This window comes from Chenopodium album, chromosome 24 (assembly GCF_948465745.1).
Source record: "Chenopodium album chromosome 24, dcCheAlbu1.1, whole genome shotgun sequence".
Classification (NCBI taxonomy): Eukaryota; Viridiplantae; Streptophyta; class Magnoliopsida; order Caryophyllales; family Amaranthaceae; genus Chenopodium; species Chenopodium album.
Window position 1 is genome coordinate 22,233,227 of NC_137857.1, and position 24,805 is coordinate 22,258,031.

General features: G+C 33.5%; 1 protein-coding gene across 1 annotated transcript; it reads right to left on the reverse strand.

The window, feature by feature from the left end:
• Window positions 1-1,992: 1,992 nt before the first annotated feature.
• On the reverse strand, window positions 1,993-22,513 carry LOC145610360 (obg-like ATPase 1). The gene is made up of 13 exons (XM_081665697.1): window positions 22,376-22,513; window positions 21,665-21,773; window positions 20,932-21,099; window positions 17,519-17,642; window positions 15,324-15,415; window positions 12,577-12,675; window positions 12,013-12,126; window positions 11,082-11,146; window positions 8,056-8,172; window positions 7,567-7,642; window positions 6,679-6,771; window positions 4,272-4,322; window positions 1,993-2,369 (listed from the first exon to the last, which is right to left on the reverse strand). The coding sequence occupies exons 2-13, from the start codon at window positions 21,749-21,751 to the stop codon at window positions 2,271-2,273; spliced, it is 1,185 nt and encodes a 394-aa protein (XP_081521823.1). The 5' UTR covers window positions 21,752-21,773; window positions 22,376-22,513; the 3' UTR covers window positions 1,993-2,270.
• Window positions 22,514-24,805: the final 2,292 nt, after the last annotated feature.

Below are 24,805 nucleotides of genomic sequence, written 5' to 3' on the forward strand. Positions count from 1 at the left end.
ACTAAATATTCATTTTGGCAGCAACCCCAGCCAACAATGGTTGAGGTCGACCCCAGCCATTAACAGCTAACAAAAGCCCACTTCCCGGGTTAAGTCGGGTTGGGCCAAGCTTTGGGGCAGGATTTTTGTGCCAAAACCAGCCCATAAATGGTCGGGCCTTGTGATATGTCTGTTTTATATAGTATTTTACCTCCGTCCCTTGGTCATAATTGGTAGTGTTTTTGGCTCTTTAGAGCCACTTTTATTACTAATTGGTGTTTTTTAGTGTGTTTCGTAGTTTTGGTTGACTTTTGTAGGGAATTGCGCTTTTGGAGCATTTTCCCCGGATTTTGTGAAGTGACTACGAGCATTGGAGAAGCACGATCACTTTTCATAGCCCAAGGCCGGTTAGAGTCATTGAACCGGTGATTAAGGGCTCGGTATATGTGATACCGGGGCATTTGGACGAGTATTCAAGACCCGAAAAGGAAATCCGGATTGGGCCGAAGAATCGGGGCCCAATCGAAGTCCAAGCTTGCCCAAGTGGCCTTGCCCGGCCAAAGGAGCTCTCACCCGAAGGCGCGCCCGACCGGGCGGGACTAATGAAGAAAAAGGTCTCGCGCCCAAGCTTGCGCCCGGCCGGGCGCGAGAGAAGACCCCTGATGAGAAAAGGCGGGCCTGATCGGGCATTGCCTCACCCGATCGGAGCGTGTTTTGAACAGTTAATTTCGGCGTTTTTTACTTAGTTTCTAATTCGGATTTTAGGAGTTTAGTATAAATACGTTTTAAGTCGTTTTGATACGATTATTCTTTCTCTTACACTTTCTCTCTCTACTTAGTTTATTTTCTCTCTCTACAACTTTACAATTTGTTCTTAACTCAACTCTTTATTTTCGATTACTTTGGTAATAATTTCTTCTTCTTTAATCTCAGTTATTTATTTTATTTCTTCTATCATGACTTGTTTAATTGCTTTGATTAGTTTAGATTTAATTATGCGTGAGTAGTTTTCTTTTTAGGGTTTATGGGAATCCATGAATAATATGAAGGGATAATTTATTGTTGTTGATTGTCAATGCTAGATTAATTTCCTATTGATCGATTTAATGCTCTGTAACAAGATTAGTACTGGTCTTTTATGCATGAGTTTGGCAATATTAATTCGAGATTCGAGAGATGAGAATTAATATTTAGGCTTAGTTTCAATAGGCAGGTTAATTTATAATTGGTGAAGTCGAGATTCGAGAGATGAGATTTAATACCGGTAGATTAATTCTGTGATTGTAATACATAACGAAAGTCCTTTATAATCTGGTTAATTGATGCATTGATGATTGACTGTTATTGGTTATTGATATTAAACGATAATTTCTTATTGAATTGTTTTAACGCTTTACAACCGAATTATGAATCAACCAAATGTGATTCACTTGTAAAAGTATAGCAATATTAAATTGATGAATCTAACAGATGTTAATTTGATATTAAAGGCTATTTTCAATAGGAACTTACATCTAGTAAATTGCGATAACATGTAAGATCTATGTTATTTATGCAATGTTAATTGATGATTGTTATGTTTTACCCTGGAGCATTATTTATTGGTGAACCTATGCCCTATGTCTTTTATTCATTGATTTTTCTCTATCCTTAATCTTTCCTACTTTACTCTCCTTAGATATCTGCTACAATAATAATTTGATTACTTAATAATTTAAATTATAATAAATAATCAGTAATAGAAAGACCAATTTCCTTGTGGATTTAACCCTATTTCCCTATCTATTATTAGTCAATGGTTTTAGAAATTACTTTTGATTAGGTGATACGACTTTAGCTTGTCACCTTGCGAGCCATATTCAGATCAAGCATAAAAAAAGCTACTAAATATGCATAAAAATGCATTCCCAAACCCGCTCAAAAAAATAAATTTTCGGGCCGGGTCGGGCTAGGCTAACTTTAATCACCTCTAACTTGAAACCAGTAATTGATCAAAATCAAATACTAACAGACTTCTATGGCCACAATCTTCTCAAAACCAATTCCATTCAGAAACAATACTTGTCTTCTAATAATTTATGTCACAAAGCACATTCGCCCACCTCAGCATAGGTAGTCAATGAACAGATCGTGAACGATTAAAGAAAAAACCTATGATGTGCTAGGTAATTTTTACTTATGCATATCAGGAAATGTTGCGTAAACAAATTAGTGCCATGATAAACCAGTTTGTATCACAACTAAGTTGATTTGCATATTCTCTGTTCTCTAAGATTATAGCAATCACAGGCTCACTTCTTTCCACCACCAGAAACATTGAACTTGAAAAAGATTATATCACCATCTTGAACCACGTATGTCTTACCCTCCTGCCTATACTTCCCAGCGGCCTGTACCATACCAACAAATTCGAGGCATTAAACTACAAGGAAAAGCAATTCAACAAGGGAGTAAATAGAGCCGCCTTCAGCAAAATACAAAGTAAATATCCATCTGTACGACATAATAGGCGTTGAACCCCCAAATGACAGCTACATGGTAAGCATGAAGAAAGTCCCCACACCCATCAAATGCAATTACATATATTGCTTGATGTAAAGCTCAGGACATGTCGAGGACAAAAACATACTCTCTTTGTCCCATAATTCTTGACACAGTTCACATTTTTCATCCGTACCACAATACTTGACACGTTACTAAATATAGAATAGACCACAAATAAAATAACATATTCCCACATTTTCTCTCTCCTCACAACCCCCACCCCCAATTGTTTTTTTTTTACAATATAAAAATACAAAAGAGAATCTTTTATATAATAAATAAATGTTTTAAATGGATCCACTTGTAGTTTTCTCAAACTACATGTCCACCTCAACATCCCAAGTATTGTAGGACGGAGGGAGTAGATGATAGTTGTGAAGCTTAGAAAATTAGAACACGGTTTACTTAGTATATATCAGAAATTAAAGTGGATCTACATCACTGAACACATCTATATCTATACTTAGTATTTAAAAACTATAACCAAGAAACAAAGAAAGACACATGTCCCCATCCATTCTATTACACTTCTCTAACCATAGTGCCACATGTCATTTTACACTTAATTTTTTATAGCACCATTTTTTTTTTTAATTCTTTCATTAAAGTTGTATTTAATCTTTCATACACACTTTATCTCTTAATCTTCATCTCTCCCCTTTAATTCAACCTTTTCCTATTCTCTCTTTAATTTTAGCCCTTCCACCTACCTCTCTTTCGATTAAAGTTCCATAATTTTAATTTCTTTAATCATGTTTCCGATTACATATTATACCCTATAATGACTTGCTGATATTTCCTCACTTATCTCTCAATACAATTTTATATGAATAACCCGTGCATTTAGTTAATAAAATAATGTAACTAGCAATGTTAATTGGTGAAAAATTATGGATACTGCACATCTTTTCACTTGTGAATAAATAAAATTGTGATACAAAAACAAGTATAAAAATCAACTTTCCAACTAAGGCAAAAACCCCGAGACCAATATCATCAATACCGTATTCTAAAACATGGAAAAAAATCATTGACCTGTCAAATTCTCTATCGAGCCGTGAAAAAGTCTCAACAGAAGAAAACCTTACAATGGTTTTTCAACCACTTTGGATACTGATCATGAATTCTATTCAGTTTTTAAGACCCAAGGAACAACATAGCAGATAGCAAGATAATGACTTCAAAACTCAACCAAATTGTATCTGTATCACATGCAACTTCCAGAGTTTGGACCCCACATCAGAATCTTAGAATAGAGCTCTAAAATCTATATGACTGACATTGATGTCAAGGGTGAAATTGAAAAATAATATAAAATAAATAATAACATAACATCTATGTTCAAGATCCACAATCCCCAACCACAAAATGACTTCATTTCTGAAAAAAAAATATATATATATACCCTAGATATATGGACAAAAAAGTCACAACTCAAGACCAACATAAAAATAAATTTCTTAGAATCAGATAGCATAAATGGATGAAAACTAGCATGATTCCATGGAATGCACAAAATATATTCTTCATTCAGCAAGGTAAGTAGGATTTTTTCGCCAGCATGGTAATGCAAGTGACGGTCAAATCTTCACAACTTGGGACCAATGTAGAAATAAAATTCATCAAATCAGAAGCATAAATGAATGACGACTGCCATGATTTTATGGAATGCACAAAATATATATTCTACATCCAGTAAGGTATGCAGTATGTTTTCTCCAGCATAGTAATGCAAGTGGTGCTTATACCTTTACAGCTGACTCACTGCCAAGTTCCTTTAGATCCTCAAATTTCATGACCTGTAAACAGCAAAATACATAATCACGTAATTGAAAAACCATGCCAAAGTCTCCCATATTTGTGGTGACAGAGAAAAGGAGAGAGAGGGGGGGGGGGGGGGGGGGGGGGGGGGTTGGGGTTGAGTACAAAACAAAAAAGATTAAAAGAACAAACATATACAAGGAAAGACTAATACAATGGGTTTGGCCATGGTTTATACTTCCTCCGTTTCTTATTTCTTGCAACAAAGGGGGGTTGCACATTTCCCAAGTCAAAAGTTTTTAAGCATAATTATTAAAAAGGGCATGTAAATAATGTAATTAAGGAGAGAGAGTGAATAATTAATTAAACAACTAAATGTTCAGCACCACCACTGATCACCGCACACGCAACCAGAACCACCAGCAACGACCAGCTACCACCTAGAACCACCAACAAAACTACCCGAAACCACCTAGAACCACCAACAAAACCACCCGAAACCACCTAGAACCACTCGAAATCACCCAACGAAACCACTTCTACCCGAAACCACCCAGATCTAGAACCCACGCCACCCACAACCACCACCCAGACCCACCACACCAAACCCACGAAACCACCAAAATCTCTCCTCCACCCCTGCGACACCACCAACACCACCAACACTACCAGATCTAAACCCACCGACACCACCAACACCATTGAAAACCACCAGCTCAAGACCCACGCCGCCAAACCCACGACCCTCCTCCACCCCTGCGAAACCAAAAACCAAAAAAAACCACCTTTACCACCGATCCACAAAAACCCATTGACGACCCACGCACCAGAACCACCCACGACACCGCCAAAATCACCGACGACCTACCAGAAACACCCACGACACCTCCTGCAAAATCATCGACGAACCACCAAACTCACCAACAATCAGATTTGAAACCCACTAAAAGGTGGTTTGAAATTTGATTATGAAAGAGGAAGATGAAGATGAAGATGATGAAATGATAGATGAAGGAGGAGAGAGAAAGATAATGGGTTTGATTATTTGGGGGTGATTTCATAGATTATTAATTTAGATTAAGGTTATAATGGATTGTTATTATGTGTAGTATTATGTGTTAAAAAATTTTAAGTAAGGGTATATGGGTCATTTTGACAGAAAAAAGTTTCCAAATAAGGAAAAAAATAAGTTTGTTGCAAGAAATGTGAACCACCCCAAAATGGCAAATGTTGCAAGAAATAAGAAACGGAGGGAGTACTAAATATACCCCACATGAAGGAACCTCTTTATTCAGGTAATGTTTCTTAACTTACACTTTCAATTGTTAAAGGATCAGAATTCCATGATAACAGCAACATGATTAGAGGCTTAGAGCAACATTTAAGCTAATGAAGATAGGTGAAGTTCTTTTTGCAAGAGACGAGGCAGAGATGCTCATAAAAAGATATTCAACTACGTTCATTTTACTAGGTGAGAATCTCACGAATCCTGAAAAATAAGTTGGAGATGCCTATCTATGAGATTTGAGCAGAATGCTTGTTGCCCACCTTTTTATTAATATAAGGGAAAAAAAGGCCTAATCAGCAGATTCCTAAGCTTTACTCCAAGAGAAAAGCCAGTGAAAGTTGGTAGCTTAGACATTTAGTCACTGGTGCAGTACTAGGATTTCCGAAATTCACTAGTTTCCATCTATAGTTGTTCCACATATATACTACCTCCGTTTCATATTATTTGCAACAATTTGACATAAAGTAAAGAGGAAAAATGTCTAATCGTTGCAAATAATATGAAACGAAGGTAGTATATGTTTTCTTATTCACACATATACTCCCTTTTTATAATAAATGTCTCTATCGCCTATGGAATCCTATGACACCTTGAATCCCCTACAAGTTGCAGTAAAAATAGCAGTGGAAGTACAATATGATGCAAGTCATACTACTTTTGTGCTGAATCAAAAGGGAAACCAAGCGCTTAATAAAGTCTACAAAAAAACTACTCAACAATCAAGTATTGGAGTTGAACATAGATCGTCTAGCCTAAAAAGAGAACCTGTAACAGAAACAAATCTAGAATAAACGACCAACTCTAAAATTCAAAGCAGAGAAAGGAATAAAAGAATCAAAAATACATTTCACATAATACTGAAAGTTTTGAGAGTTTTATCTTAGGGTATGCCAAAACACAATTTATGCTCGCACTTTCCCACTTGAAACATTAACCTGATTTTTAGGGTTCAGCCAAATTTGTAATTTTTGCTACCTTTTCGAGTACATTTCCCAGATATTAGAGTTTTGCTATTCAAACTTTAGGGATATGGTAATATACAAGCCATAAGGATTATCAGACTTCATAGTCCATCATGCAAGTTAAGAATTGCATAAAAGAGTTACCTCAGCACAAATAAATCCTCTCTCAAAATCAGTATGGATTGCCCCTGCAGCTTGTGGAGCCTTTGATTGCCTTCTAATTTGCCAACACTTTACCTGAAATGATATTCAGTCCAATAGTTGGAATGAGAATAAATCAAATCTGTTATTTACAAAAAAATATTATTTCTTGAAAATCAAATGAATTGTACACCCTATACATCTAAAGTCAGGAAGTAGAATTTTTTCTAGCAAAAGTAATTTGCCACATTATTGTACTTCCTAATAAAGCTCATTCTCTTTACCTTTTTAATATTAATCAAAGTCTAGCAAAAATAATTTAAGTTCAACCAAAATAAGTTCAGTTTAGTAAAAAAATAAGTTCAAATCAATAAAAATCAGTAACTTCAAAGAACAAACAGAATATAATAAATTTGGTTCAATAAGGTGAATATTAAAGGCCTTAGTGTTAAGCATGGAATTAAAAATCAGTATCTCAAAAAAATCGTTATGTAACGGGTTTTGGTCTTCCTTTTACTGAAACTCCATTATCAATTATCATCATGACATATGAACATCAATCATGTTGTGTTATAATGCTTTTTTAACTGTCTTCCTTTTATTTATTATTTTAAAATTAAATTTTTAAGAATCAAGATTGTTTTTTTAACCACATAGTTAAATCGGTACAGAGTTTACATTTTCAAACATAATAAAATGTTAATACATGAAAATTTCTCAACCTAATATGATTATTATACCAACTTCTTAAGACTCATATTATTGCATGAAAATACATTTGCAAAATGCATTACAGGTTATAATTATATACAACTAGCCAGCATCCAAAACAAGATAGTCACAAGCTGTAAACGTATCATATAAAGCAATATGTGGATAGAAGATGGTTACCTCATCTGGGCCTGCAGTAAAGAAGTAAATCAGATTAATAGCCGTGAACCCAGTCTTAATAATCTTTGGAATAGCACTGCAACAACACAAATGCAACCACAACCAAATGATCATTCTCAAAATTACCACTTCTACTACAGATGATTAATTATAAAAATAACAATAACATTAACAATAACAATAATAAATATAAAAATATTAAATAATTTTTAGAATAAAGACAGTATCAATTCCATTGACATAATTTTGTATGGAAAAGAGAGATATACTACTTAGAGGTCAGAAGTAGCGTAATCTCCATATAATAGAAGCTTTGGGTAATGAAGAAGGGGTTTTTATTCAATATCTTGAAGAGAAGCCTAAGTGGGGTAAAGCAAAAACTCAAGTAACGGGAAGTTTTTTAATTCCTCCAAGTTATATCTAGGCAATGTGTTCAACCAATTTGTTTCTCCATTACTTAAATGAGGGGGACTCAGTACTAAAACTAACCTCTGAACCATATTTGTCTCACAGTATTTAGCAGCTTCATCTTCTGGCATGTCACAAAGATTTTTCTCAAAAATGCCACTGAACGGGATAATCGGTTCACCTCCATGTTCTTGCACCCTGATTGCCGCAACAACAATGAAAGTGAATAAATTAATAAATTTAAGTGTATGAGTTCATGCATACACAACATGTGGCTTATGCATGTATGCACAGACACAACTATACCCTTGCACAAGACAATAATAAGACCAACCAAAATCACAATTACAGAAAGAGTAAGAATAAATTTAATCAAAGAGCATGTGCACTTGAGTGAGCCAGCAGGCCCAGCACTCCAAAATCTCGGAGTAACAATTTCCAGAATGACGCAAAGATCTGAGTTCATTTATCCTAACTGAAAGAAAGTTAAACTATTTTGTGATTTATAATAATTAATGAAAAAATATAGTCATATGGGATCTTGTTAGATTCGTTTCAATGTCTACTTTATTAAAATCTAATTTTTATAATTTGATATAAATGATTAAAGTTATGCATTGGCAAAAATGACCAACACATTATGACCTTCTTAAGAGAGGTATTATCGAGCTTCCATTTAATTAAGGTTCCAGTCCTGACTTCCAATCTTAAGAAGTTAAGATATGACTAGGGCTATGTAACTAAGGCTATATCTTAATAAAGTAATTTAAATCCATGAAATATAAGATCTACTATAATAACAATACTACAAGAAGTTGGTGAAAAGGTTACTGTATTTCTGAATTACGAACCAATTTTCAGAGAAATTACTACATCAAGATGCTTTAGTATAAATGATCCAGAATCTTTAATTACTTGCCTTCAGTAAATATTTGGTTGTAGGATGAAACAATTATTACCAACACCCAAGCAACTTACTTTCGCATGAAAATCTCCCAGTAGTATGTTTTAAAGAATTTGGAATTATACGGAATCGATAAAAGTTTGCACTGATTTGGCATCAAACCTACTCCCTCTTAACGATCGATAATAATGTTTATTGACCAATAATTAAGGCATTCGAATCATATAGAAGCTCGCAATTAAATCCTCTCATTTATCAAAAACAAACACACCAGTATGTCAACATCATATCTTTCAACATAAACCCACGAACCATAGATAAGATGAATATACCCATTACTTGTGAAATTACGCCCCTGCTAAAACTTGAGAATGGAAGAATTAAATAAAATCAATTTCATTCCATAACCAAACTATTGCAAATTCCTAATGTCCTTGATTTAGAATTTTCTTTGTCTGGCCCTTGGGTCCAAACCCGAGTCAGATACTCAAACCCTATCTCCTAACCAAGTTTTCAAACATTTATTTCTAAAATCATAGGAAAAGATCTATAACCAAATGGATGGGAGTTTTCATGAATTCTTGATACACATTACATTTAACGATTTGGAATTGACTTTCAGAAAATCAGGACAAAAAGAGAAAACAAGAAGACACCAAATAAAGGAATGTGAAAGACAGTTCACAATAAGGTATATGAAATTTCGGGAGCTAATTCCTATGACATGAATCGATAGATGTTAAAAACGAATAAGTTATTTGCTCGCCAGTGATCGATCTATAATTTCCTGCACATATATTTCATCCTTCAATAAGATTGATGTATCTTCAGCCTCCACAATTTATAATAAATTGAGTGAGTCTAGAATAGAATAAGTTACCTTAATTTATTTTTAATAAAATGAGTGAGTCTAGAATAGAATAAGTTCTTAGTTTAAAAAAGCGCGCCTAGGCGCAGTTGAGGTGCAAGGCGACACGAGGCGCAGGCCAAAACGCCTTGGCCTTCCTAGGCGTCGCGCATTCAGACCGCCTCCACCAAGGCATAAGGCGCAGCGCCTGAGCCGCCTTACATTTAGAGGCGTGAGAAAAAGGGGATTTGGATTAATTTTTGTAAAAAAAAACACATTTTTTTTCCAAATTAAAGCTTACCCAGTCTTTAGAGAGATAATTCGAGCAAAAGCCCCTTGTTAATTGAATGAAATCACCTCAATTTGACCCCAATTTAAAAGCCCTAATTTTTTTAAAAACCTTAATTTTCGGGTTGCTTTGCAATTGAATATTGGTGGGTTCTGCTGCGGCAGACAGCCGGAGATCAATCCCCATTTCTAGATATACCGGCGGCCGGTGAAGCAACCCAGGTATGTTTTTTTTATTTTTTTTTTTTTGCTTCTATTCTCTCTCCTCGATCCAGACTCTTCTCCATTCTTTCTTTTTCTGCTGTTCTTTTTCTCTCTCCTCTGCGGTCTCTGACTCTCTAATCGCTTTTTGGTAGTATTATTATTATTACCAAAAAGCCTGCTCCTCCTTTATTTTCTGTTAATCACGTGACCCGACCACCTTCCCTTTTTTTTACCAAAAAAAAATAGTTTAATTTATTTACTATGCTTAAAATTAAGTATTTTAAGAAAAATAATAACAAAAAGGCTGTAAAATTTCTTCAAAACAGCACTACGTAAAATAAAATAAAATAAATATCATTTTAATTTGATTTTTAAATACATTTTTAATGTCAATTGTCAAAAATGAAGTTAAATAAAAATAAATTCACATTAAAAAATTTGCGCCTCATATATAAGAGGCGTGCGCTTTCGCTTTGCGCCTAGGCTCCAGGGACCCTCTGCGCCTCGGTGCGCCTCGCGTTTTACAACTAAGAATAAGTTATAGATACACATTACAAGCATAAATTTGCTCCTTCGGATGAACATTTAATTTGAAACCTTCAAAACTGCATTAAAGTTTGGCTGTGTATATGCATACATGAACAGGAATTTAAAAGTATATTAATCATTAACGCATCCATGAAATTTGGGAATTTAGATTATGTTTAGTTTGTGACTATTAGTAATATCGACTAAGGTGACTACAGAAAAAACTATATGTCTGTATTACATACGTAGTTTGCTATGCATAATAGAAATGTTACCAATATAGATAGACAAAAATAAGCAAGATGCACAACACAAAAACAAAATAATGCTACATACCAGGCATGAATTTTTGGGAGAAACTTGTTCTTTTTTCTTTGGTAATCTTTCTCAGTCATATTAACCTGGCCATGATAATAGTCAGCACCAGGAAAAAAAAAAAAAAAAAAAAAAAAATTGTTAAAACCAAAGCTTCATAAATTGCTGAACAGAAATAGGAATGGGGATTGCTAATTTTCACAGAATGACAAAGACTATGTTTGTCAACTTTACAAAAACCACTGCTCAAACGTTTATAAAAACCAGCATTCTTCTATTCTATTCGCAAATATAATGTAGCGTCCATTTCATTTCACGTGAACCACTATCCACCCTACCTTCTTCCAAAATTCATAACCTAGTTTATAGATTATCAAAATTTCTAAGCTTGCTCCCAATGATGATCCACGTGATAGCAATCAAATAAATATTGACAAGACTTAAACATGATATTCTCAACCATGGGCATATTCTGGCGACCCTTAACAATCTCACAATTCAACTCATTTCTAGAAATAGTTCAATGTGCAAGACACCTAGTCCAATTTACCATTAAAAGGGAGTAGTGAAATGCACTTGGCCTTTTGCATCCATATCTAATGGATCCACTCCTTTTCATATAATCATATTTTAAAATTGTCCAACAGGACAAGAAACTCATAAGATTTGTGTAAGATGAGCACTTTACCAACTACGGTGACCCCGCAGAGGTATATTATCACCAGTTTTAAAGTCCAAGTTCCAAATTTTACTATATGGGTGGAGAAAAAGAATCAACAAAGAATCATAAATGCACTGAGAGCATTATTTTTTAATTTTTTTGCTACTTTCTCAACAAATGAACACAGAAGTGTAGCCAGCTGAGCTCAGAATTTTTTTTTTTTTTTTTTTTTTTGAGCCAATAGTACAGCTATTTAGATCTTACATTCTATGGCAAAAAAAAATTGCTTACCAAATAAACAACAGGCTTTGCAGTAAGCAACTGAAAAGTATTCAGGACCTCAACATCAGCGATTTTCCAGTCCCCTAAACGAATATCTTTCCCTTCAAGAAGCCATGCTTTAATCTGTAAAACCAATTGCACAATGCATAGATTCTCATATTTTCCCATACATACACAGAAATGTGCTTCAGTAGAGCTAGGTAGCATATGAGATGGCAACCGAGAATGCACTTGCCCTAGTAAGGAAACATAATATTTAAGAGCAAAGGTTTGGCAAAACTGTTTCACAATCTTCCTTCCAGAGAAGGGAAAGAGTGACAAGAAGAAGATAGGTTCCAAAAGCATATAAAAAATATTGCAAACTCTACACAGGCAATTATTTCAGTTAGGAAGAATCCACATCCTTAGTCTCTAATTAAATTGTGGTGAGTCTGTTAACCACATATTTCTCTAAACAAACATATTCTTACAAAGATATATAACTCAGAAGAAACAAAGTCAATTTAGCACAATGCAACATACTGACTAATAACACTAAGAAACAGTATGACTAGAGTAAGGAAAGACTGACACCTTCATACAGATTTCATGCTCCAATTTTATCTGCTTGTCAGTGCTCCTCTTCATGCTTTTCTCCAGATCCTCAATCTTTCTTTCCACGAATTCAATATCCTGTCATAAGATAGCATATGATGTCAGTAACAAAAATAGAATTCATCTTGTTGGATTTGAATATTAAATTTTTCAGCAGTTATACATGCTAAAAAATGCCTCCTTTGAAACTCTTGCCCGATTATCCTACACTAAGCAGTGTAAAAAGTGATGACAGAGAACAAGGCCCAAACTTTGTACCCAATAGAGCCTAACAAAGCCGGCAAGGGTAAGCATTTGCATTAATAGTTCCAAGGCTGGAAGGAGACAGATTGCTTTAAATTACCAGAGTAATCTCCCCTTTGTCTGCACAGTTTGGGCCAAGCCAAATAAATGAGAACTGTTACAGCTTATAACGACGTTCTACTCTTATTGAGGAGCTTCATGCAAACCCATCTATATTCCCCCAATTTACGAAGTAATACTTCCTCCGTTCTTATATACTTGACCCGCTTTGACTTTTACACTATTCATCATCCCTCCTTTGACCGTCTTTTGTGAATAATATGTTGGGAAAAATAAATGCATGTAGGATCTTTTTGAATTCATCTCAATAAGTACTATCATAATATTTAACTTTTATAATTTTTACTTATGTAGAATTAAAGTTATTGATCGTTAAAGTTTTGTATTGGCAAGCGTGATAAAAGAAACAAGTCAAGTAAAAAAGAACCGAGGAAGTATGGGGGCATTTTCAATTGTTTTCGGGGAAGTGAATATATAAAAGTAATGCATGTGGGGTTAGTGAGAGAAAGAAACAATAAAAACAATAGTAGTACATGCAAAAATTGGTAGTTTTGTAAGTATTTAGAAATTGAGGAAAGAGGCAACTACTGCAAGTATCCACAAACAAAATGAGTAATAAATAGACACAAAAATGTAACAACATCAATTACATTTGCAATTACAATAATCTCTATTATAATTCTTGCGTTCATATCAGTTGCAGCAGTTTCACTTTTACACTATTTAGACAAAAATAAAATAATGATTCATACTTTAAGAGGGGGACAAGCGATGAGGTAGTGAGTTTAGAAAGGAAGGATTTGACCATGAGTGACTATTTTAAATAACTTGGGTCGATCATCCAAAAGAATGGTGACATTGATCAAGACGTGGCCCACGGGAGAAAAGATGGGGTGGCTGGTTGTGTTATGTGACCGAAGCATTCCTTTAGAATTGAAGGGAAAATTCTATAATATCATAAGACCGATGTTGCTTAATGGTTCAACATGTTGAGCTTCTAAGAAGCACATTAAAAAGATGTTGATAAAGGAAATGCGCATGTTAAGGTGGATATGTGGAATACTCTAAGAGATAGAATTAGAAATGAAGTTATTCGCAAGAAATCAGTGTTGCAAGCATTGCAAACAAACTAAGGGAAAACCGCTTGTTGGTTCGGGCATGTAAGACGAAGACCCCCACCGGTACAAAGAGTGGAAGAGTGGGATCACCCAGAGGTTACACAAGGTAAAGGGAGACCGATATTGAATTGATTGGAAGAAGTTAGGAAGGACATGAAGCATATGAATTTGCATGAGAATGAGATATTTGATTGTAAGGGATGGAGGAGGAAGATTTTTGTGGATGACATAATAATCACTTTTGGTTCATATAGCCTATCCCACTTATGGGATTAAGGCTTGATTTGATTGATTGATTAAAGAAAAGTATAGTTAATTCTTCTCAATTTATACTGTTTCAAAATATCAAATCAATAAAATTCATACATATTATTAATAAGAATTACGTGATTGAAATAACGGGTTAGAAAAATGAGAATTGTTACAACTAATATCAATAAAGTATAAATGAAGGGGGAAGGGAGTAGTGTCCATCTAAAATTCCTGAATTGTCCACAGAAAATTACAATCATAGCCCAAAATCTTCAACACAAATAGGCAAGTCATGTTAAAAATAAGAACAAATAAACTAAAGCATATAAAAAAATAAAAAAGATAAAATATATATATGCTCAGATTTGCCCAATAATTAGAATATTATACCTATAATATATATTGATCTTAGCTAAACTAATATTATGTGGTCTGCTAGTCTGATCTCTTTTTCCTTTTTTTAATTGCGACATTGGAGTTTTCACGCTAGCCAATGTACATTTTATAACATTGACATCTTTAATCATACTCCCTCCGTCCCAGATTGCAAAAGAGATTCCTCAAGTTGAGTTAAAGATATCTCATCTATTCAGAGTATTAAATTTTGTGTTAATTATTTATGATTAACTTTACATTCCATCGACCAATATTCCATTGACTCATTTTCATCCACCATTGGCATAGCTGGTTAGGCATAAACATATGTTTACCAATGCATACATGTTCAATAGCTCAAACAAATCCATAACTGCCAACATCAGATATTATTAGAGGATAACCTCTTCCTGAGTTAAAAAATATAGCTCATATTTCTATAGTACACAACAATTAGATTTGACATCATTCTTTAGAAGGCAACAAGAAGAAGAAAGTGCATGCATAAACATTTTACATAACTGAGCACGATAATCTGTCATAAGATGCAGTACTAAAAAGCAAAGTGCTTCCAGATGCCTAAAAAGCATTGAATTGAAGCTTTGAAGCTCAAAAACCAATTTAATCAAAAGCAAACAAAAATACCAACAAAAGACGGATAAGATTGAGAAAATATACCTTCAGCCTTAGTTCTTCGCTTATGGTCTCCAAGTCTCTCACAGGATCCACAATATCATCAACATGAATTATATCAGGATCATCGAATGCACCTAACAACAAAATAAAACCAACAACCAGTTTAAAAATTGAGTTTGGCACCCTACTATAGTTTGATGCCTCCATAATCTCTCTCCTCATACTGAAGACTGATTAATATTCATATACCATAAAAATTGCATTCATAAGTAGGTATGATTGGTCACTAAAAAGCTTCATTATTTTGAACTAAACTAAAAATAATTTTGTAAGTAGGGCAATGAAGACACTTGGTAATTATATATTTTATCTGTTGCTTTAGTTGAGACGGTTGTGACTTTAGCACTGTTCACACAATCCCTTTGACCATTTATTGTGGCTTATATATAATGAAAAGCATAGTCACACAAGGTCTTGTTAGATTCACCTTGATAAATAAATTCAAAACATCAACTTTTTCAATTTTTTGTTATTAAAGATAGTAATGATTGAATTTATAATTTGGTAAACGTGACTAAGGAAATATATCAACTAAATACAAATGGAGAAAGTATAAGCGTAGCAAAAAGAGGATAACAACACTATCCTGATCCTGCTGCTAATCCGAACAAGAAAATACAAGATAACATTTAACATGTGAATGATGTGATCATAGGATGACCATGCGATCCCACGGGAGAAGGGAGAACCTACCCGATGGCTCTATAGTTAACTATGTGAGCATGCCTTGTTAATTTGTTATATCTTCATCAAACATAATTATAGTATTATACGTCTTCTGATCCTTACTACCACCAAACTTCTGATCCTTACTATCACCAAACTGGACAGAGAATCTGGAGGCAGAAAAGCATGTTTAATAGATTAAAAAGAAATTCGCCTCTAACATAAAAAAATACCTTAATCAATGCAAAAATTCTATGTATATCATATTGCCTTTGAAGGATTGTAGTTTTGCAAGATTTTACTAATTTTAGCTTATCAAGTGCAAAAATCATAACATTAAAAACAGAACCCTTGGCCTAGTTTAAGGTTCTAGCCTTCTTCACAACCCAGCTGCTAATAAGAATACAATATGCAACATAAATAAGGATCTAACAAAGGAGATACAAGAGAATATGTCAAATGGTTTCAGCTTATCCAATGCGGCAATCCAAACAAAAACCTAAATGTTCATTATAATTTAAGCCTTCTAATCAGATAAGAATAAAGAAAGCGAGGAAGACATGAAGCTTTACAGGTTTATAGGAAGGATCTACAAGAAAAAACACTGGAGGTATCAACTTCCACTCATACTCTCACATCAGAGTTACGGAATGAGAAGGTCAATAATCCATGAAAACCAAATTCCCACTAAGAGCACTAACTAGGGAGAAGAAATCAAAATAACAATCTATCTGTTCTTTTAAAAAGGAGTTAAAAAAGGCATTTTTCTCTTATATACCCACTTAGAGCACTAACTAGGGACAAGATTGGAATCTTGTACGAAGCAACAGGTTCTGCCAACAAACACTCATGATTCCTATGAAGATCATATAGCTCAGACCAAACTTCACAATAAAACAGCCAAAGCCAATTCTTCAAGACGAGGATTACAACCCCTAACACTAGGAACCCATTTAGTCGAATAAAATACCTCCATAAAGGGTCTTACTCAAGAAACAAGGATGGCAATGGAAAACTGGAAATCACCTCCAAAGCATCCAAGGCTGTCTCAGAAAGAGTTTCAAGTGTTTTTAGCACTTTAGAGATGACTTTTTTTTTGGTTCATGGTTACAGTTTTAATCTATGACAACTTAATTTTAACAACTCATGGTTCTTAGGGTGTTCACAGGACATCATATATCATGGGATGGAACAGTCAGCAACATGTACTGGGAAGTGTGGAAACAATATGGAAGACATATTTTATTACAGGGATCACGGTTACAGATGCATCTTATAAAGCAACAAATCACCCTTTAGAGTATTTCGACTGACATATACCTAAACAGAAGCAAAAGGATAGAATTCCCTAAATCATGATGATATATAGTATGGTCTAGAGTGCTAGTCACACACGCACGCACGCACGCACGCGCGCACACACACACACACACACACACACACACACATATATTTCATACTAATATCACAATGCTTGTTCCATATATAGGTGTAAAATCTTAACATCTTACGTAGAACATGAAAAATTCCATCCACCGCTCGAATATGGGATAAGAAATTGTTTCCCAACCCTTCCCCTTGATGGGCACCTCGAACAAGTCCGGCTATGTCATGAATTTCCAAAAAAGCCGATACCTAAACAACACCAAAATAAGGAACATTGAAACACAATAAAAGGGACAAATGAAAAAGAAAAAGAAACAAATGTATAAAATTTAAAGCTAATCATTACGAAGTGAAATTGTGTGTGTGTGTGTGTGTGTGTGTGTGTGTGAGATAGAGAGCAAGAGAAAAGAGAGATAACAAACAATGAATATAGCTTAATGCCAAATTCCTAAAGAAATAATCGAGTATTATAGCAACTAAATCAAAAGAGATAATATAATTTCTCAATGATTGAATAAAATCTAGTTTAAAAAGCACAAACTATCACCCTACACCCTGGAGTATACGCTTCCTCATTTCTTATTTCACATTTGCCAACAAATGAGTTCAACAGTTAATATTTCTTTTTAATAAATAAGTAAACATTATAAAAATTTGATGCTATAAAAATATACATTGAGACCATATTTTTAACATAAATATAAATCAAGAAGATCCTCCTCCTCCAATACTTTTATTTTTGTTATGGGTTTTTCATCAATATGATGCAACTACGGTGGAACGATAGATTGTTTTTGATTTGGCAATGCTTGCTCACATCATACAGTTGGTTCTAATATGCCTTTTTAGAACTATAATTATTCATCCCTAGTTCCTAGTCCCTAGTCCCTAGACCTCTCAAGAGCATTGATGAAGCATCTGTATCAGCTACATATGTTTACCTAAGGTTGCCTATAAACAAATAGAAAAGATTATATGGTTTGGCTATTTGGTAGAGAAGGTAATTTTCCATGAGAAGATTACAACAGAAGTATTTTAGCCTTGCCTATCTACATCTTTTACCTAAGGTTGCCTAATGCATGTTTCTTTGCCTAGCAACTATTAGAAAAAGGAAAAAATTACAACAAAAGTATTTTAGCCTTGCCACAACATTTAGCATTAAGTATCAACAAGTTATAAGAAGATTCTAACACTTTCTATTGTGGCAATTAGCACTAAGAATTGTTTGATCAAACAAAGTAAAATGAAAGTTGTTTTAGTAGCTTGAAAGGAAAGGTAGTTTGTAAAAATGTTGAAGTCAGTTACTTTTTTAACTCCTTGACAAGTGTACAAGGAAACAAAAGCTGGCAACATTTGAGAAAAAATTTGTATCACTCCAAATCCCTAAATTCTACTTTATATAAAAAAATATATTGTGTAGTCAAAGTCAAGCACTTGGTAGTTTGTATAAATTAAAGCCCATATTGTGGTAGTAATTGAAAAGGGAGGCTAAAAAAACAAAAGTAATTGATAAGGTGGATAATAAGGGGTGGGGATAGAAAAGGTGGTGGGGTCAACTGGTAAGGTCAAAATTTCAAAGGAAAAATTAAAAGTGGTATATAAAAAATTTGGAAAAGTAAGAGAGAGAAATATGAATGGGGGACCACTAGGTAATATGTGAGGGAGAAATATTATAAGATGGTAGTGAATCAAAATGAAGAGAGAGAAATAATAAACAATGTGAGTGAGGTTTCTAAATTTGGAAATGGGATACTTAAAAAAACGGTCGCTTTTGAAAAGTAAGTCACTTGAAAAAAAACAAGGGAGTAACTTCTAGTAGTCATAAAGTCAACCCCATTAATTCTCACATACATGATATCATTGATGCATCCTTGGAAAAATAGTAATGTTATCACACTAGATTTGAGAAGCTTTTATCACATATAAACTAAAATGTATCTTGGCATTACTATTTTTTTGCTGTTCAATCACATCATTTTCCTTTTACTAATGCTAGTGATTAATTTCTTTAGTCATATTCGTTCTAGCTTCACTTTAATGTATCTTTGCCCTCACAAGAATAGTCAAATAATAAAAAAAAATTAAAAAATAAAAAATCCATAAAAATCAAACCTACATAATATTTTATGGCAGCTTCCTAACAAACATATTTATTATAATGTTTGAAATGTCATAAGAAATTGAAGCTCTTATCAACTTAATAGAGTGGTTGTCCATTTCATTATGGGATGTTTTAATTTAAATTTTCTAATTTTTCATTCTTTTCTATACATTTAATACACTATTCAATATTCTTATTGTTGTCAAGTAGGATAATTATCATATAATTGTAATGATATTTTTACTTTTACCAACTTTAAAAGGCACGGTTATTATTTTAACTGCCATAAATATATTTTATTGTACCACCTTAAAAATGATACGGAGTAAAAATAAGATATTGTCACTACTTACAATTTGTGTGATAAACTGTTAAGTGGTGGCAAATCCAAAGAAAAAAAATTAAGGTAGTGCTCCCTATATTCTGTTTGTTTTAGGTCATTCTTTCATGTTTTACTCACTTTGTTTTATTTTTTTATGACATCTCTTTTACAATCTTTCCCCTCTAGCTCCACAATTATTACTCCTTTTCATACTCTTTCTCTCTCTCTCTTGAAATTGTTTTAATGTTATTACTACCTTAAAAGGTTTGTTTTTACCACCAACTAACAACTTCGTCCATAAAGATGTTAAGTGGCGGCAAAATCAAAAGTTTTCATTTTTAAAGTTGGTAAATAAAATAAAACATTATTTTAAGTAGTTAAATTAAAATTGTGCTTTAAAGGAGGTAAAAGTCAAATAGTCATGATTTTAAAACAGTTGAAACAAAAATGCCCACATAAAAGATTTGCTAAGATACATCCTAGAGACGTTAAAATAGTTAACTTTACATTGATGATGGAACTTGGTAATTCTTCAAATGTAAGGAAAAATTGAAATTTAAAAAGCCTTAACAATTGATCATGGGTATATGGATCAATGAACTAAATATAAAGGTATGTTGGGATTAAAGATAATTTATTATAAGTTTAAAATTTTCAAACAAAATAAAATGAAGGTCATAAGAATTGATTGTAAGGAAGATGGAGTAATGAAAGTGTAATGAGAAAGAAGAGAATGGGAAACTATTATCCTAATAATTACTAACATCCTTCCCTCTCCTGCATACTAACACTGCCTTATTCCCTAGGCCACAACTTCATCTCATTAATCACCACCTCAACTCACCAATATTTTTAATTGGACTTTTTAAAATCCCTTAATGTATTACCCTTGATGAAAAAATGCCCTAACAAGTAACACAGTATGGTCTAATGTTTGTAAATTCGCCCATAATAGCACAAGGAGAAACTTTACACATCCAACCTGATGTGGGTTCTTACCATTTAGGCCATTATTGCAAATTATCATAGAAAACATCAAAAGAACAAAATCGAGCAATAAATAAGGTCAAGACATCTAATAAAAGCTACAGGGAACAGAAATTTTATTCACAAACCTCGCTCTTAGGCTTGAACAATTGTACAAGCCAATCAAATCGTTCATCGGGAATATTAACACGAGCTTCATTAGGCTCAATGGTACAAAATGGAAAATTTTCGGCTGGAATTGCCAGCTTTGTAAGCGTATTGAAAAGAGTCGACTTGCCAACATTTGGCAGCCCAACCTAAAAACAATAAATCAACAATATCATCAGCAATACAACCATGAAAATATAATAGCTCAACAGCTTACAATGACATAATGATCTATAAAGTATACAATGTTACAAAATCAGATTTAAGTGAACTCTATCAGCAGTTCTAACTCAGTAGGGGAATCTTGATGACAAATATCTTATTTATTCGCATGAAAGTATATAAATCACTGCGACATCTGAGTATCAACTACATAAATTATTTTGAAACCATCCAGAAAATCCAATAGTTCAGATTTCAGAATTTAGATGATAGTTGATATTAGAAGTTAAAATTGTCTTTTAAGAAATCAGTTTGTATATACAGTGTCACAGTAATACTAAAATTCAGCTACTAAAATCTGAAAATAGCATCAAAATCCTTAAAATGAAAATAATTACAGTCGAAAAGATTAAAAATGGGGAGAATATATAAAAGAATAAATAACAGGGAAAAAATCCTATATTGAAAATAAAAGGAAGCATCAGGAATGAATCGAATACAGCAAGAAGAGATGCAATTGAATATAAATGATAAGCAAGATAAAAATCTCACAATTCCCATCTTAAGGTGAGAAGAAAATCGGCCAAGAATGGGTCGCTCAGCTGGGGCATCTTTCGATTTGGCGGACTTTGGAGGCATCTTCCTTCCGATGGGATAGCAACTGAAAAGTAAGAGCAGAGATGGAAGAAATTACAGAGAGTCAATTACATAGGGTGCTCCCACAAAAATATGGCAATTTCCTAACTCTTAAAAATAACCAATGCAGTACAACCCTGCACAACATGGACACCATAAGTCCATACTCCATAATAACAATAGGTTGGTAAAAATTACTACTTCGTATTACAACACTATCCTGCCAACTAAGCCAAACAGCTTTGCCTTTCATTTTCAAAGCCAATAAACTTCCAAATTAAAAATTTATAACCAAACCAATACAATTACACATTACATAGACATCACAAGAGTTATAATAGTATGTAGTTTTCAGCTGTATTATAACCACAAAGCCAGTAAGCTGGGACATACAGGTAAAGAGATTTGATTTCATATTGAATTATCTCGACAAATACATAATTTTAGGGATATTTGATTCAATAATCAAATTACGCTCATAATTTTCTTATCTTTTGGATATGATGTTTCATAATCTAAGAATTTAGGAACCCTAAACTTAAAGCACTGATAGTTAAATTAGATTAGATCAAAGATAAACCCTAGATTGTGAAATTGATATGATGATGACAACAACAAACTACTAACCTTAGTTGCTGCTTCAATGGAGGATACAAGGATAAGATTCAACAGAGAAAGCTTCAATGGAGAACGTTGAGTGCGCTTCAACGAATAACTGAGAGACTGAGAGAGGTAGGAAATAGGAACGGAGGCCTTTAAAAGCCATGACCCGCCATAGTTATAATATGGGTTAGGGTTAGATCCGTCTGATAAATAAATGAGCGGGTCTTTAGGGAGGACCTGTGTTTGATCTCCGCAACAATAATTTGGGGTACTTAAACCTAACCACTCAGAACTAATCTCCGAATCTGGATTAGCCCAAAGGGTGAACCGGGTAAAACACCAAGAAAAAAAAAATCAATAATCAATCAATAATCATCAATCAATAAATATAAAAAGTTGGCTTAAATAATTTTTATCCTGGTATGTCCTTCAATAATTTTTTTTATTTCCTTCTCGAAAATCTTTTATAAATAACGACTTTTATTATAATAGATTAATTATTGTGTAAATCTTTAGTTATAGAAAGAAGAATAAACAATCACATCTTTAGGAAAATATCACATAGATTATCAACATAAGATTTATATATATTATTTTTGCCAAGCAAATTACCTTGATAATCAATATCTATGTAGAAAAAATCAATGATTGATTATCTATAGCTATATACTAAATGTGAAACCAGAAATGACACGTGTCATCCATTTATTAAAAAAAATTTCTCCAAAGCTTTTTCTTTTCTCTTTTTTTTTTGTTTTTTTTTAATAATAAGTTATTTTGTTTTTACTAGATTATATTTAATATGGAGTATTATACTGTAATTAATCCCTTCCTATGAAGTAAGTATATTTTACTTATACACATTCCACAAATATAATACTCTTTTATTTAATACGAGTACTATATACCATAAAATAATATTTTTCTATGTATAACTTTTTGATGTATGTAATTCATAATTACTTCCTCCATCCCTTAATTAGATTCATATTTCCTTCATTTATTACTAACATAATAGAGAGAAGTAGAAATCTAATAAGGGGACGAAGGGAGTATTTTTATTAGTTGTGTATGTAATTGATAAGTCTGTTTTATATATATTTTATTCCCCGTCCCACGGTCGTATTTGTGCTAATTTGAGCTCTACGGAGCTATTTTTATTACTAATATACGTTTTCTAGTGTTTTTGTAGAGTTGGTATTATTTTGTAGGAATTTGCAGATTTATGATAATTCCCGAGTGTATATATTGAGCCACTACAAAAATATTGGAGTCAGATCGTATTTTATGACCGATTATCTAAAGTCCAAGGCCGTGCTAAATAAATTGGAAAATTTGTCAAAAATAAGCCAACCTTTAAGCTGTTAGCTCAAAATAAGCCAACCTTTTAATTAACTAAGAATAAGTCAATCTTTTGGAGGTATTATCTTTAATTGAGTATTCACCTGTTTAAAACTGGTAAAACAAGTTAAAATGACATGTGTTTTGATTTTATTGGTTTGGATTTTAAGATTTTAATTTTGATTTTTTACTTACTTTCAATTCAGTTTTAGTTTAATTTTTTAATTTTCTTACCCCATTCTCTGCCTCCTTCCTCCTTCCTCCTTCCACCGTCCCCTTCTTTCTCCTCTCCCAACACCACTCTCTTCTCTCTCCTTCTTAATGCCAATATTGACCATAATCCATGGTATGTGAAAGTGTAAGCCTTTAGGTTTTTTATTTTTATTATAATTTTTTTTTATTACCCAATTCGTGCCCCACCTTCCCTCTTCAACAAACCCAAATTAAAAAGTTGGAAGTGTGGAGTGGAAAGACAGAGAACCAGAGACGATTGTATTGATTATCTCAAGGAGTTTGAGGGTGACGCGTGCGATGAAGAGTTGGAAAAGTTAATGGATTTCTAGTGGTTGATTGATGATTTGTTTTGTACTTTTGTGTGTGTGTGGGTAAAGTAGTTGTTTTGTGGTGGTTGCAGAGAAAAATGGTGAGACAGTGGGCGGCGGTGGAGGCAAGGTTGCGCTTCAAGGGGGCATGTTGCTATGAGGCGATTGGGGTGATGGGGTAATTGGTTGGCAGACGGCAATGGTGGTTGGGTGGCTTGAAGATGGTGGCTGTGTAGATAGTGGTTTTTGGGTGGAGGATTTTTCAATAAAATAAATAAAGTGACTTGTTGTGAAGGTTGTAGGTAATTTGGCCTAATTAAAAATAATGTCATATAAAAGTTGACTTATTCTTAGTTAATTAAAAGGTTGACTTATTTTGAGCTAACCGCTTAAAGGTTGACTTATTTTTGACAAATTTTCCAAATAAATTTAGTTCGGTGATTAAGAGCTCGATTAAATACGAAGGTCCAAGTTACTACCATGAGTTATAAACAAGTATGACGGACCAATTATTATTATAATGGACGAATTAGTGATAGGCCCAAGTGAAAAATGGCCCATTTGCAAGAGA